The sequence below is a fragment of the Hermetia illucens genome, chromosome 1 (genome assembly GCF_905115235.1).
Source record: "Hermetia illucens chromosome 1, iHerIll2.2.curated.20191125, whole genome shotgun sequence".
In the NCBI taxonomy this organism is placed as follows: Eukaryota; Metazoa; Arthropoda; class Insecta; order Diptera; family Stratiomyidae; genus Hermetia; species Hermetia illucens.
Genome location: NC_051849.1, coordinates 64,293,895 through 64,310,319, shown reverse-complemented (window position 1 = coordinate 64,310,319; position 16,425 = coordinate 64,293,895). Strand labels below are relative to the sequence as shown.

At 43.8% G+C, this 16,425-nt stretch overlaps 1 protein-coding gene across 4 annotated transcripts in view; it reads left to right on the top strand.

Moving 5' to 3' along the window:
• The window catches only part of LOC119652307, a 710,323-nt gene that overhangs the window by 627,339 nt on the left and 66,559 nt on the right, over positions 1-16,425 (top strand). For all 4 annotated transcript variants that reach the window (XM_038058200.1, XM_038057485.1, XM_038059052.1 and 1 more), the window contains 2 exons: positions 9,095-9,810; positions 15,204-15,773. In XM_038058200.1, the coding sequence (XP_037914128.1) occupies positions 9,095-9,810; positions 15,204-15,773 (1,286 nt within the window). The remainder of the gene's footprint in view (positions 1-9,094; positions 9,811-15,203; positions 15,774-16,425) is intronic.

Genomic DNA, 16,425 nt, shown 5'->3' with positions numbered 1-16,425 from the left:
TTCGCACGAAGCATCGATCGGCCAAGAATATTCACGTTGCCTGCGTATGCCACCAGCGGATATGACGTAACGTATCTTTGGTATCAACTGCAACCACCTTCCTGACCACGTATTCGAGCACCAAGTTAAAAAGGGTGGGGCGACCATCTGCTTGTTTGAGTTCGTACACTATAGGAAAACTTTGTGTCAGTTCATTTTGGATTTTATTGTTAATCATTGTGACTTTTACTAGCCGGACTAGCTTGGGTGGGGTTTCTGGCCCGATCATTACTATGCACAGAACAATACGATTTAAACTATTCTACGCCTGATAGAAGCCAACGAACAGTTGGTGCACATCGATGTCATATTCCTAGCACTTTTCAACGATTGTTCCACTACAATATTTGGTATATTTGGATAAAGGATCAAATTAATTGAAGAATTGAGGCGATGGTATTTCGAATGAAACTTTTTTGCCGCTATTTCAGCCCTACATGAATATATATCAATATCGCTGAGCCAAATCATTCATTCCCTCTAGGATTACCAAGCTTGATTGAATTCCTGAAATATGCCAAAACTTCAGTATTCACAGCGTTATTGTTTCTACAAACTACACACTAATAAAGTGTCTGCAGATAAATCTTGGCTTGATTCCAGTGAGAGCCTAGTTCATTGCTATGTCTACTTCGACTCAGCATGCCAGCTGTCAAACCCGGAAAACCCTGAATGTCAATTGATTTTCCAGTGTCAGAAGTGGCGGTTAATAAAAGGGACTATTTTGGGTTTTCCGTCTGTTTTGTATTTTTGCGACGTTTCGAAACTGATTTTCAATGTGTAATCAAAATCTAAAATACATACATAGATTGCAGTATCACATCTATCGATAAAATGTTATCAGATCTATTTCATCTTTGAACGCCACAAGGGATCCATCCTTTAAAAATATCTCTTTGTGACGTGTTGATACAAATCTGATTGTCTCCACTTGTTTACAAACAACTTATTGTTTCAAGCAAGATTAAATCCATTGTGTCGACGTTGTGGAATATCCTTTCCTAACTCTCTGTGTTTACAATCATCCAGTTCTTGATATTATTTCGGTTTATGGTTTTCGTATTTCCATTGTGTGGGAACTTTATCCATCCATCTGTCTATTGAGTTAGTTTTATTGAGCTTTTCTCCAATGGCAAAAATACGTTTCGGTGCCACCTGAATTTACACCCTACTCGTGAGCTGTAATCGTGTTACACTGTAATAATGGTTTCAGGACGGTTATCAATGAACAACAAAATACATGCTTTTCACGGAGATGAGAATGTGAAACTCATGCTCAAAATGATGGGATAATAGACACCAAAATGTCGTTATTGGTTATAATTTAGATATCAGCGATGGAATTGATACTAGGGGAGAACCAAATGGGGTTGCATATTCAATTATCAGGCACTGATGGCTGAATTGCATGGAAAGCAGATTAGGAGAGAGCTTGTTGAAAATACCGGCAATGAAATCAATAATCACATGGTTGTATGTAGGAGATATTCATAGGCATATGATTATGGTATTGATAACGCCGTATTCGTGGGTAATATATTAGAATAATAGGGGCCGTGTATGCATCCATTCAATGAAATATTAATTGGGCTCTTTGCTTCGTCAAATGTATCCTGTGGCTTTAGCTGCTACCTTGAAGGAAGCTTCTAACCAGCTAAAGTTTTTAAAGTTGGTCATTTTTGCATAAAAAATTGCTTCCAACAACCCGAGCGAGCTGGATTGGATGTAACTTAATATAAAGTATTTTCCATTCCCTGAGGAACTAGTTGTCTTAAGAACAAAGTTTCAATCTTTCATTAATGAATTTTTATGAACCTTCAGCACGAGTCAAGATAAGATAGCAAATGAAGTGGATAATACTGAAGAGAACGGCATAGTGGGTGGAGATTATAAACAATCGTGATCAAAAATTCCGCGAGTTTCATTAGAAACTGTCAAAGTTTAATAAGTTGACTTTCTCTCTCTCTCTTTCCATTATTATGTAAATTTTTAAATGAACTTAAAAATTGAAAGCGGAGTGGTATTTCCATGAAAGTATTTAATCTCAATTGTCTCTAATTTTGTAAAGAACTTTGCGTGGTGCAGTCCTCAAGTTCTTTACAGTTGGAAATGTGGTTTATTTTTTTACCCAAACAAATCCTTCGAAAGAGTTGTTGTGGATCAGATTAGCCCTGTTACATTTTTGTATATAGTGCGTTCTCTTTAAAAATTGCTGTTGGACAATGAGTGCCTCCTAAATTGAACCAATTATTGACTGATTGCAACACAGCTCACTAAGAATGAGAATCCTATAATATGAATACTAGGAGTTCTAGTTAGCTAATTGGAAGCCAGGCGCATGCTAATCTCCAGCATCTTGTAGGGCAAGATATACCCATGATCCGCATCCTCAACTTATATCTGGTACTGTGAGTAAGGGTTCAAGAAAGAAACGTCAATAAATCTTCGGACAGAGCCTGACATCATGGCTGCGACTTCTGATATCGAAAACTACTCGCGTTTGGTTTCTAGAATGTGCGCACCCTCTTTGACAACTATATCGGAGCCCCCCCCTGCAATGTTCACTTTCTCCAATTTAGGCGAGATTTGCGGCGATAAGAGTTGGATATTCTGGACGTAAGCGAAATGAGATGATAGGATTCTGGAGAGTACTAATGACATTGCCGTTTTGTACTTTCGAAACACTCTTAAGCTAGGGACCGGTTTCTGATTGGACCTTGACTGCGTCATTTGGGTCCAGTTTAGGGAGCATCACAAATTTACAGTGCTACGGAAATTTCCCAATATAGTGCAGAAGGGTTCCTTCTATGAGTAACTAAACACAGTTAAGGAGAGGCTTCCTAAAAATTGTGACTGCGATGGTTGATCTGAATGCCAAGGTGGGCTCTGACAACACCTTGCTCGAGCATATAATGAGGAAGCAAGGTCTTAGTGACCGTAATAACAACAGTGAGATGTATGTAGATTTCTGCAATTTTCACCTCGCTGTCAGCGTGATCAATGTCACCTTATTTCAGCACAGAGGCTGCCACAAGGCCAGTTGAGTTTTGACGAACATCTGATCAGATCGACCATATCGCTATCAGCAGTAGATTTTGGAATTGTCTTCTGCTGATCAGGGAAACGAAAGTTGCCACAGAATGCAATGATTTCACAAGTGTATACCGCAACACGATAGAGTTTGCATGTGGTCGCAAATCTATCGATGGTCTTGTAACAGACGTTAACGGTCGACTTCTTATTCACGATGACGAACAATTAAAGAGGTGGAAAGAAGTCTTTACCACGGTTTTCAATCACATCGGCTGAGGTTCCTCTTCTTGTCGATGAAATGGCTAGTCACTATAACATGCGGGTACGGACTCTTCCTCCAACTAGAAGAGAAATCACTCAAGCCATCAATGCATTCAAACCGAGTAAACCAGCGGGATTTCACGGTCTCACCGCAGAGTTATTTATCGCTACACCTGCAGTTACTGGAGATCTATTAGCGCTCCATATGCTCCTGCATTGACCACATCACCACCCTACGGATCATCTTAGAGCCGTGCCCGGAGTTTAGATCTTCGTTCCACCTGCTCTTCATCGATTTCGATAAAGCTTTTGAAAACGTGAACAGGGAGTATATCTGGCGTGCTCTACGCAGGAGGGACATTCCGGAGAAACTAATAGCTATTATCAGAGCGACATATGATAGCGCAAAATGTTACGTGTTGCTGTGAGGTAAAATCTGAATATGTGTAACAAAAGAGGTGCTAACATCCGCCTCGAGAGGAATCATCATCTGACCCCTTATCTTCGCTTGCATGTAGCTACTTCATTTTCTCGAATTCAATATGATCTGGCTGTCGTCCAGCAGTTGGACAACTTTCTTGCTGCAAGCCCTGGCTGACTCCGGAAAGGTGAAGACGCGTCGATAACTGTAAGCAGCTGATTGTTCAGTTGGTGGCCACAAGCAGAAGTGAGCACGACGCGCTGGAGTTTAATTTCCGTTAAAAAGTACCAAAAGTCTAGCGTAACGGACGCCGGGATAAAAGCAATTTCATCACTGTGTTAGTGAGAGAAGCAGAAACTGCACAAATAGCGAGGATACCATATACTGCATAACCAAAAAGCTTGAGACCTCTGCCGGGACATTAACTTCCAGGTGCTGCAAAGATACTATCTAAAATAGTCCCTGGATTGCAACAGAGTTTGATCGACAAAGAGCAGACCGGTTCTGCTGTCCACATTAAAACTCTTCGAATCATTGTGGAACAGTGTGCAAAGTTTAAATCTCTGTTGTTTTTCGAAAGCTGCAAGCTGTCATCAAGTCATATCTGTGCTGGGTTATCGAGGTACTTTGGACCGAGAGAATATCAAATGAAGAACTTCCTCGGCGTACGAGCCAAATAACCGTGGAAGTATTGATGAGAAAGGGAAAGTAGCAGTGGATAAGTGAATACACGTTAAGAAAGATCGGCAACTCCATTGTGGACTACGCCATGCAATGGAACCCATTACCTCCGGACGGTCGAATTACATGATGCAGAGCGGCGGAGAAACGGTGCAATCTTTTCGCGAAGTCATGGAGGGAGCTGAAGCGTGTCACAAGGAATCAAAAGCGATGGCGTGTTGGTGTGCTTAACACCCTTTGATCCCCATACGGGTTTTGTGGCTACCATATATGGGTAATTGATCTGACAAATATGAGCCTGCAATTGGTTTCGTATGGGCAAAAATTGATGGCATATATGTCTATAATTGCTATCCCTTTTCAAGTCACCTTGCTAAACCAGTCGAGCACGAAAGGACGGAGATAAAAAAAATCATTCCCCGTGCAATCAGGCTGCTCTACAGAAGCAATAGACGAACAAACGTTTGTCTCTTGCGCCCCATTTACTTTAACTAACATCAGTTAGGTTTTGCTTGGATTTATGTTGAGTCCGTATCTTGCGGCCCACAGGCACACCTTCCGCAACACTCTCTCCATGATGTCGCTCATAATGGACAGAAACATCTCTGATACTAATATTACCAAGTCGTCGGCATACTCCACCACCTTCACCTCGCTGTTGTCCAATGTTCGTAAAATTTCGTCCATTACTATTAACCAGAGCATCGGTGAGATGACGCCACCCTGGGGCGTGCCTCTGTTCACAGCTCTGGTCAAGTGGTTGTCTTCCAGATCCGACTGGATTATCCTGGTACTTAGTATGGGTATAATCCAATGCGTAAGATACCCCTCCAATCCAATATCAGTCAAGGTTTTCTTGACGGCGTTAGTGCTAACGTTGTTAAAAGCTCCCTATATATCCAAGAAAGCAGCTATGGTATAGTGCTTGTACTGCAGCGACCGCTCAACCGTGCCAATTACCTCGTGGAGGGCGGTTTCTATGGATTTTCCTTTGAGGTAGGCATGTTCGGACTTAGAGAAAGACGTTCTCTCCATAATCGTCCTTAAGTGAATGTCCAGGATGCGATCTAGGATCTTCAGCACGAAAGAGGTCAGGCTGATTGGTCGAAAGTGCTTCGCGGATTCATGACCGCGCTTACCTGCTTTCGGCATGAAAACCACTCGTCCGCGTCTCCAGGACTGTGGTGCATATCCTAAAGAGATGCAGCTCCGGTAAATCTCAACAAACCACTGCATAACCCTTTCCTGCTGCTTCTTTAGCATGACTAGCATTATGCTATCTTGGCTTGGAGACTTGTATGCGGAGAAGCTGTTTATAGCCCAGTCGATCTTATCCTCGGTAATTGCCGATTTGGTAGTCTCGCACAGCTGGGGTGGCCGCCAATCCTCCAGGCAAAGTTCTGACTCAGAGTCCTCCTCGCTGGCAAGAAAGTGCATTTGAACCAGCAGCTCCAAGGTTTCGCTAGAAGATGCCTTATGTTCCGTGAACAGAATTATACTGAGCCTCGTGGATTCACTGGTGCTTTCGATGTTCTGACAATAGTCCCACCAAGACCGCCTCTTGGCGGTCCTGACGGCCGACTTCTACTTTTTCAGGCAGTCCCTGTATGGCTGCCAATATTTTTGCCAGTAGAAGATGTTGAAGATTTCTCTAGCCAGCTTCCCGAGGCTGAAGAGAGCTTCATTCCACCACGGTGGCAGCGTCTTTTTTCTGTAATCAGTAGGGCACCAAACTTTAAAGGCGGTATCGAATGCCTTCTCCAGAGCTCCGACCTTTGACTCCAGGTCGTCTATCGTGCCAATCTTGCCAATTTGCGCACCGGAGAGTTTGTTCTTAATTACTTGACCAAACTTGCTCCAGTCGATCCTCCTGGGATCTCTGAAGGGTTTGGAGACCTCTGCAGCGAGATCTAGACTGAAAGGTATCCAGAGCTCCGACCTATGACTCCAAGTCGTCTATCGTGCCAATCTCGCCAATTTGTGCACCGGAAAGTTTGTTCTTAATTACTTGACCAAACTTGCTCCAGTCGATCCTCCTGGGATCTCTGAAGGGTTTGGAGACCTCTGCGGCGAGATCTAGACTGAAAGGTATCCAACTGCGATCAGAGAAGGTTCGCTGGTCAGACACTCTCCAGTCCGCTACCCTAAGAATCCCATTGTCGGTTATTAAGATAATATTAAGGACCACCTCCCAATCGCCACAGTTCTCCGAGCAGGGGAAATAGAAGGTTAGATATGTTTGAAGTAATAATAAAATTATAGAATAACTCACCTCTCTCGTTGATTTCCGAGCTACTCCAAGGCGTATGTCTTGCATTGGCGTCGCAGCCTATCAACAGGTTGTCCTTTTTTGTTGCTATGGTGTTCGTCAGATGTTGTAGTTATTCTGGCGGAGCTGATCGGTCATGAGTCATGTAAGCCGAGGAAATATACACGTTCTCTGCCTCCACCTGCTCCAGTTTGACCACGACTAGGTCGCTGGAACTCAGGTCCGGAACCAGAAAAGCGGGCAGACTCTTCCTCGCGAAGATACATGCTCTAGGTCTGTCCTGATCAGCGTCTCCTATGCTGTGGAATAAATTAAAATATTTGCTTTAGAGCCCTTTGATGGTTCGGTCGCTTCCGACTCAGGGCTCCCGTATTAGTGGGATGTCGATGTCTTCCTCTAGAAGGAAGACAAGCAGATTAGTCGAGGCGCACTTCGAGTGCTGCAGATTTATCTGCGTTACCCTCAGCATGATCTGCTTGAGTGGGGGGTTCGCCAGTCCTCGTCGGACCGTCAATCGTCATCTCCTTCAACAGCTCGTTGGCGGCGTCGATTAGATCTTGGTCATCGTCCGGTTTTGCAGAGCGGAACACTCTTACCTTTGCATTTCTGACTCCGAACTGCCCTTTATAGTCGACCTTTTTCAGTGCCTCCAGGCACTCTTCGTTTATACGGAGTAGGAAAGGTTGGCTGTTTGTCTGCTCCTTGATAACAACCCAGTCGTACATGGGAGTCCTGGTGTTTTAAAGGCGCAGGATTTGGACGAGCTTGTCTTTATCCATGCGGATCTTCGACAACCAGATGCAAGCGACCGGTCTCCTGGGAATCTCGTCGTAAGGGATGACCTTGAGCTTTACGCCCTCCTAGGCGTTGATCATAGCGACGCATGAACTGAGAAAGTCCATAGAGAACTGGTCCTATAACTATAACGCTATAACGTGGAACCCACGGACCACCTGAGAGAAATCAAAGCAGGGTATCAGTCCCACGTGTTTGCCTTTGGTGTCCAAGAGATGCTCAAAGACCATCCCCAACAGCCTGTCCTCAACACTGGTCCACACTTCCGTCGCTAGTTTGCCGCTAGCAGAATTACCATCCGCCAGCGCCACACGTAAGTGGCTCCTGGCCACGTTGCTGAAGGGTTTTGCAGTTCGTGCTCCGTCGGCTGACTGTTGCTGCGCAATTTTCTTCGGATGTTGCTTAGCGTCTGAGATCTTGCCCACTGCCCCACTGCTCCGCTTCTGATCTTACTCGACCTCGTCTTGAGGTCGATTGCGTTTCAGAGCGATGGGCTTCTCCCTCTGCTTGTCTGTCAGGCGTTTGCTGTTGTATTCCTCAACAATCGCCTGGTATTTAGCGAGGTCTTTTTCATCGCGCTCGTGGACAGTATCGGCCTCCTTATTCTTAGCAATCTTGCTGAGAGTATGTATGGTCTTCTGGTACTGGCTCTTGAGCAGGTTACCAGTAGACCTTCGCTTCTTAGTCGGTTTCTAGCGACCGATGTTCTTGTCGGTTTTCACCTTCGAGGGATCCCCCGACGTTGAGGGTTACGAGTTAGGAGTACTATGTCTGGTACTCGCTACACCTAGTTCGACGTCAGTGAATTGCAGGCTGGAAGCCACTAGTCCGTCGGCCGCCTCGCTCCGGGAAGGTCCCTGCGGTTGGTTTTAGCACAGCGGTGTTACGGCTGCCACCGAGTGTACTGCTCTCGACGGCTACTGTCTCCTGGCGGGATGTCTGCAGCTCGTCCCCCGGTGATGCGCCTGGTATTACCCCCTCTTTTTCTATCGTTGTTTTTTGTTTTTTAAAAATTGAGTCCATGTCTTGGTCCCACGAGTAGTCCGGGAAGAATGTCCACCCTGGCTGGCCCCACTAGGGTAAGGGTCTTATTTGAAACTGAAGGTGCGCAAGGTATTCAGAGTTCGCATACTTAAGACCAAGCTCCCCATTGGCCATGCAGCCCTCCGCGTATGCTGTTCCACCTTGGCTTGGGTCCTATTAGCACCTTCTCCAGTGCAGGGAGGACGATCCCCGTATCGCGTATTGCAATATTATGATACTTCCGAACAATGAGCCAGGTATAGATGACTATTGGGTATTTGTTGCAGCACTTCAACATCGAATCTTCTATTGTCATATCAACATCTAGACACGCTAAGATGCATCATCAATAACTACCGGAATTCGAACCTGTGGCTGGTATATTGCTTGTCTTAGATTGTTGCTTGTACTTAATTCTAGTATGATATTTAATTAGGTCTCTTGCTATTTGGTTCTTCTTATGTACAAATCATATATATATGCACCTTCATAAAAGGATTTCTAAACACATGTTCAACACTCAAAATTATTCAGCTTATTAAAATACGACTGTTTTCATTTACTTCAACTAGATTCAAGCATAAAGAGCGAAAAGGACATCAACACTCTGTACAATAACTTCTGCCTGCCAAACGAAACGATTTCGGAATCCTTAATGGAAAAATTCAACAACATTTCAGGCAACAATACGGTGACGGACCGTATAATAGCAAAAGTGACGGTGGTGAAGGAACGTCTTAATAAAAATCAGAATCAGAATCAACAACACAATCACCTCAGCTATAATTCGCATCTTAATAAGAAAAATGATTTAATTTCCAACGAGCCGGGAATGAGGTATTATGGGATCAACTTCGGGACTCCTGCAAATGCCAGCAACAACAGCAACATAAAATATGCCACATTCAATCAGAAAATGGCAAAGGAATATTCGGATTGCGTAAATAATCGAAATGTCGAAGCGAATAATATCAAAGAGAATTCAGAATATTCTAAGGCTCTATGGCATCTCTCCCGGAGTCAAGAATCAATTTTCATTAATAATAAATTTCCGGTGAGAAATGAATGTTTGGCTGTAAATCAGGACACAACGAACAGCAGCTCCTGCAGCAGCAGATCCGACTACAATGCGAAGGTACCAGAAGGGACCAGGCACGGAGGGGGTGGCGAAGCGAATGAATTTACTTTGGGGATTAGTATCGTGCAGGGCTCTGATAATAACGTCTACGTCAAGGATCTGGTGAAAAATGGTCCGGCCGAGAAGGGCGGAATACGAATTGGCGATCAGGTAATGTGCAATAAAATCCATATGATATTCATAATTTTTATTTAGATGTTTCCTATTTGATTGATGGTGCTCGGATATTGAATGTTTCATAAATAGTCATGAGAAATTTATCCTCTCTGATTTTCCGGCTCACCTGATCTATTATTTTGACTCAACGGATGTGGTGAGCACCAGTGAGTAGTGGGAAACGATGAACCTTTAAAATCTGGGGGAATTTTCCTCGAATTTAAGGATATAAGAAATAACCCTGGAATGTTCTATTCTTAGTTTTGAATAAAAACTGGAGAAGGGTGAAGGAGGTGAAGAAAGTTTTTGTCTACTTTCTAGTGTTATGTATGATTAGCTACAGCAAAGGTTGTACAGAAATTTAAATTTAGAAGCTGAAGTTCTACTACCGAGTTCTGCTTGCCTTGAATTTATTCAGGAATTTTCGTACAGGATGTCCTGTGGCGAGATTCGGAATTCAAATGAGGTTAACTTAATCTTAGAATGTTTGAGATAATTTGCGATAATTTTCATACTTCGTCTTAAGGGACAGTTTTGGAACAGTAGAGTCGTAGAATACTTCTGATCTCTTTGCTGGATGGTGTTCAAAAGAGAGTGCAAAACCAAAGACGCGTCCATCTCTGTCTAGAATCCTTGTTGCCTGCTGAAATCGAGAACTCGTCGTTCCAAAAAGCATCTCTACTATTGAGACCTGGATCCTCCATGAGGATTGTTCGAGACCGATAGTACACAACTAAACTGAAATCAGTAACTCGAGCTGCACATCTTCGTTTGAGAGAGTGAACAGCGACTTAGAAACACTGATCGTCTCCGAATGCGACAGCGACCACAGCAGAAGGCGAGTGGCCACATAGAAAACCTGGGTCATGTGATATGTAAGTGGTCGAATCGGGAGTCCGGAGCCTTGAAGTTTCCCAGGGAGTTACGCTTGTATCAATGAACCCTTGACCTTTGCGGTGCCATGATCAAAAGTCATTTACTTGAGCTTTGAACAAAAGAGCATCTGTTGTCTCCATGTGCTCCCTCTTCAACTACTTGGGGATAATTTGACGTGGAAAGATATAGTCCAGCTAATGAGTCTGATAGTCACTAAAGACCATCGAAGAACAGCCTCCCAGCAAGCGTTGGAACTGCTTAATATAGCTGTAGCGTCTCTGCCTGCTCAATAGCTTTTTGGAGAAAAATCCGACTAGGTGTCAGGAACGATAGTAGGTTCCGCTTCAGAATGCAGCTTTCGCCTTGCCCACAGTGGGTCGATCTTCTTGTTATTTCACACGAAAATTCTTGAAAGAAAAGTTTGAGTATTTCTGGGAGTCGATGGACCTGGGTAGGCGTTTCTTCAATGATTCGGTCTTGTGTGATAAAGCCTTGATAATTTCTGCTGCCACGCTGGCAGCAACGGCAGGAACGGGTGGTGCGGCTACTCTCGAAATGCTAGAGATGTTTAGCACCACTTATGTTTTCATACTGTCGAAGGAAGTGAGGCCCTGTAATGACCTGACTATTTCTTTCCTTCGGATTTCGATAGCGAGATCCCACCACAACAAGAAGTCTACACAGGTGACATCTAGTTGTATGTACATCTGTGACGATGAGTTGCGAGTATCACCGACGTTGCAATCTTAAATTGAGCGTCATTATATATGCATCTTACGTGACAAATGGTGAGCTGTTGCTTGCATAGAGAGGCTGTCGATGTTGTTGGCTGGTCTTGATGGTCACCTTTTTAAGCATTAAGGTTATAAGCGTGTGCCAATTAGGAACTGTGGCAGGTATTTTGACGTATAAAGATTTTTCTGCGGGAAATGTAATGTTGACTTCTGCTGCCTGATTCGAAGACGGGTTTAGCATTTTCTTTGGATTTTGTTTCTGAAATAGTATGGCGCCCTATATTTCTGCACCTGCCATCAACGCAATGCGCGGTACCATCACCAGTTTGAGTTAGCCGCTCGAAAGTCGAGGCACGACGTCCTCGCTGCTGCTTTGGTCAAGGACGCAGTAATTTCAGCTAGGCCCCGCTGAGTCACAATGTTATTAAGTTCTTCGTTAAGGGATCCACGTGTGCTAATGTTGCGATTGTAGTACATGACTGCATCCGTGGTATTATTGCAAAAATTATTTGCACGCTGAGGTGCCTTGAGAAACCTTAGCAGTTTGTTCAGTCCGTTAGGGGCAAGCCGATTCAACTGCTTGACACGTGGTGCGTTATCGGTGATGGCCATTTCTAGCCCGCGCATCTGTCTAAGTAGCTGCAAGGGCTTCTTGTCACCAAGCTTCAATTCCGTGAGGAGTTTGTGTACCTGTCTGTGGGCGGAGTCTGTTTGGCTGGTTTGGTAGACTGGTTTTGTTCTTGAACGATGATGGGGTGGAGAGCTAAGTTGCCTTAATCATATTTACTTCTGTGGAACGAATCCGATTCACGTTAAACGCCGACCCCACTTTCAGAAATCAAAATCTAGGGCTCGCTTGTCAGAAGGGTGGAAGGGGCAGCTCTTCACTCCTTCGCTGCATGGCTGCAGCGTTCTTCACCATTCCCAATCTCGACAACGGTATCAAAGGCTTTCTCCAACCTGATCGAGAATTCTGGAGATTTAAGTTGAATATTCTGGAATTGAGCGAAGTGTTGTGGCACTGTGCTTTTATACTCTGAAAAGGCTAGTGGTAGCAGGCGCGAATCCGGAGATTTCCGATGTAGAGGAAAAGGATGGTTTCTATGAACGATTAGGATCATGATTTTGATGGGTGATCTGAATGCCAGAGTAGGATTTGGAATAACGTTACTCGAGTATATGATCGGGAAGTATGATTGTATGTGTATGTGGCTATTGTAGATTTCGGCAACTTTCACTGCCTCGATGAAATGATCTTTTAGCTCTGCTTGCGTGTCGCTGTGGCGTTCGCTCGCAGGGGAACAGAGGATGTCATCAGTCGGTGGGACAACTTTCTTACTCCGCAAACGACACAAAGTCTATCCAACCCATCTGAGAAAATTGATGGGCACCGGGTCGTTTTCAGAAATACCTTTGTCTCTGGTGCGGATGAAATTATTGACTACGTTTCAAAAGCATACTATAAGACCTGGCTGACTACGAAAATGTGTATGCGGATCGATGAACGTAAGGACGTGCGACCAGGGGTGAGCGCGATGCGATGAAGATATAATGTACGTTATAATAAAAGAAGTTTCACTATTGCGTTGGTAAGGGAAGTTGGCGCAAATAGTAATGATTTCGCTATCGTGTGCTGCATTACGAAAGATCTTGGTAAGTGTTGGTAAATATTTCCATGGTCCCGTGAGGGACGTTATCGATCGGGTTTTCATCCACCACCGATGAAGTTCCATTTCTACTACTCCTCTAAATAGAACGTAGTAGGACCGTCAGTCTTGACGGTCTTCTCTCGGAAGTTTTCCATATAATCCCACCAGTCTGAGTAGAGTTGTAATTCGTAAGTCTTTGAAGTATGAGATTTTTCTCAGTCGGTGGAAGAGGGGAATAATCGTTAAGATCTCAAAAAATGGTAAGTGCCTTGAGTATGACAATTGGAGGGTTATTTGCGCAGATATTTGGTAAAATCTTGCTGAAACGCATTAAGGAACGCCTCAAAAGTTTGATTGGCCATCCTAGTTGGCTGGTTTTCGTTCTGCTTCCTGCCATACCGACCATCTTGGCACCCTTAGGATTATTGTGGAATGGTTTGTAGAGTTTAGACTACAGTCAGTCAAGCTTTTGACAGCGTATCTTTGGGAATGCTTTACAAAAGAGAGCTTCAAGTATTCAAGCTCATATCTTCGTCGTGTTTACCCTGGCCCTAGAGAATAATGAAGAACTGAAGAAAGGCTAGATACTCCTCATCGTGTGGATTAGAAGGCGGAAGTGGTAATGGATAGGTCGCAGACTAAAGAGCCAATGGAGGAAAGGTGAAGCTTATCCGAAAAACGTGGCGACGTTGGAGCATATTGCCAGGAATTAGTAACGACGATGCATAGGTGTTTGTGGCAATCATAAGTGTGCTCATACTGGATGGATCAAAACTTGGATAATGAATCGTATCAGGTATCAGACAATCAATGTCTTCGAACACTTTAGAAAAATTCTACGCCCAATGATAATGGATGGCCTTTAGCCAATTAGAATCCACGACCTATATTAAGTTGTGAGCTTCAGTCAACAAACCGTGTGAAGCAGATAGATGATGGAAGAAAAACAGCTCCTTAGGAAAGCTAGTAATATATGACTGCGGGATATCCAACATCAAACAATACAATAGAACCAAGCTTAATAGGACTAAAAAATCCACGTGTATAGATAGTACTGGGACTCTGTAATCCTGCCCGGCATATGCCGTCCATATACTTGATCTCCTACCCTGGACCTCTACATTAGATACCCTGTGGCGTTCAGTACTATCAGACTACATGAGTCTAGATGTTGCAGAGCGCCATATTAACATCCTATATGAAGTACCTCGGGACCTGTCCATTCGGAATCTCACTGTCGACTATGCATTATGGAGTCTACTCGCACTATTTAACTGCCGATGGTGAAGGTTCATCGAAGTTTCCTATAATAAGACTAGATTGCGTGAGCTTTTGGGTTAGGCTCGTGTAAATGCGGTAGGGTGGCGATTTGTATGGGGCCGTGGTCTACATATACAGGAGCATGTCGCATGCTCTACAAATCATAATGTCGAAGTTACGGAGAGTATGGATAAAACTTTCCTAGAGTAGTGGACGAGCAGTTCAAGCTTCTCAGAAAATCGTGGAGGGAGTTGAAGCAGATTGCCAGGAACAGACAGCGATGGTATTTAAGCGTGCTGACGCACCAGGCACCACATAAAGGACCAAATGGAGAGCAACTTACTCCCACTCTTTTTGGTTTATGGACTCCTCTTTTTGTGGGATCCGGACTTAGAGCTCCTGAATCTTCCTGAAGTGTGGGCAGATTTTCGTTCAATATAATACGCATCGATGTTGTGTTTCCGAATTATTAAAAGGAGCGTATAACACCTGCGAACAGTTTCGGACATGCAGTTCCGAGGGCAGAGGTGGGGCAGTGTCTGGTGAGTTGTCTCTGCGCTGGTACGTAACTCTAAGTCGTCTCCATAGCCTTTTAATAGTGTATATTAGTTTTCGAACTTATTGCTGAATTATTCTTATGATGATGCAAAAATCCACTTTTCGCATCTAAAACTCCATCCAATTTCGAAGAAAATTAGTGACAGGACTGGTGCTTCGCAATAATGGGAGATAATTATAAGTAATTGTAAGATAAGTTTGCTAAGCATCATCAGGAGGAAACATTTTGGATGAACTTTGATTATATTTACTTCTGATACTCCACGCAATCAAAATCTCAACCCTCGTCATTGTTTCATTTTTCTTCCAGATAATTGCTGTTAATGGAATCTCCCTCCTGAATCTCTCCTACGCGGAATCCCTTCGCCTCCTTCAAAATACCGGACTCATTGTGGAATTACAAGTTTCGCAAATTTTCAATAAGAACTTAAATTCATCAAGACATTCACCGACGGCGCCAACAACAAAATCCCAAAAGGATAACGAGAATCTAGTTGTAAGTCGTGGATCCGTCTCATCCCCGACAACGAGACCTAACTATGCAAATAACGAAAGAAGAAATCTAAACAGCGTCGTAACAAATCATTGTGATGAATATTTAAAATGTCTCGAAAGGGAGCCAGAGGAGGTTGCGAAGAGAAGAAAACAGGAAGCTCGTGTCCTGCTGTGCCAGGACGATATGAATGAGATGAAAGCGAGCCGACAGAATGCAGAGCATCTTGTCGAGGGAATTGGAAAGCGGAGCATGAAGCGAATAGGCTCATTTGAGATCGCTGGCGATAATATACGACCGACGCGGGACAAATTTAAATCGCCAAGAAACGTGAATGGAAATTTATGTGCTCTATCTCCGGCAAAAAGCATGCCAGATTTGCCAAAGGTAAGTTTCTATCCATTCATTGCTGACGAAAACGCTTTATTTTCGTCCATGGAGCATCCTCAAAAATTTTTCTTCCTCTGATGTATTCACCTCTGGGAATTATTTTGAGTGAAGAAAGGAGCGTGACTACACCAACAGTGGACGAAATACAATCTCGGATTTTTATAACTTTCGAGAAGCGCAAGCATATGTTGCTTCCAGTTTTCTTTGACCTCCTTATTTCTAAAATTTTCTCTGATTATCACGGTGAATTCTTCCTAGTTTATTTCTGTCACCAAGTCAAAAAACTCATGGTTCAGGATCAAGGTGATTACGCCCAGTCGAGAGAAAGGAGCGTGGTGAAAGTCCAATTTGCATCTGCTTCCTCAACCAGCCGTATGCCTCGTGAAACTCCCTCCAAGGTCAGGTCGTCAGCTCTAAGTTTATCACCGTAACTTCCCCCTCTTATTTAGATACTCCGTAAGGAACTAGTTACACCTGAAGGACACAATCTCATTAGTATTAAAGTGTCTCTGATTTATAGTTGACAAGAAAATTTTCATTTCGCATTATTTCATTTTTGGCCCCGGAGCAAGCTGATATGATAATTGGGCCAGAGCAGATGACAAGTCAAGGTAAGCAGGCAGGTCGACATCAACGTGCCTCTTTCTGG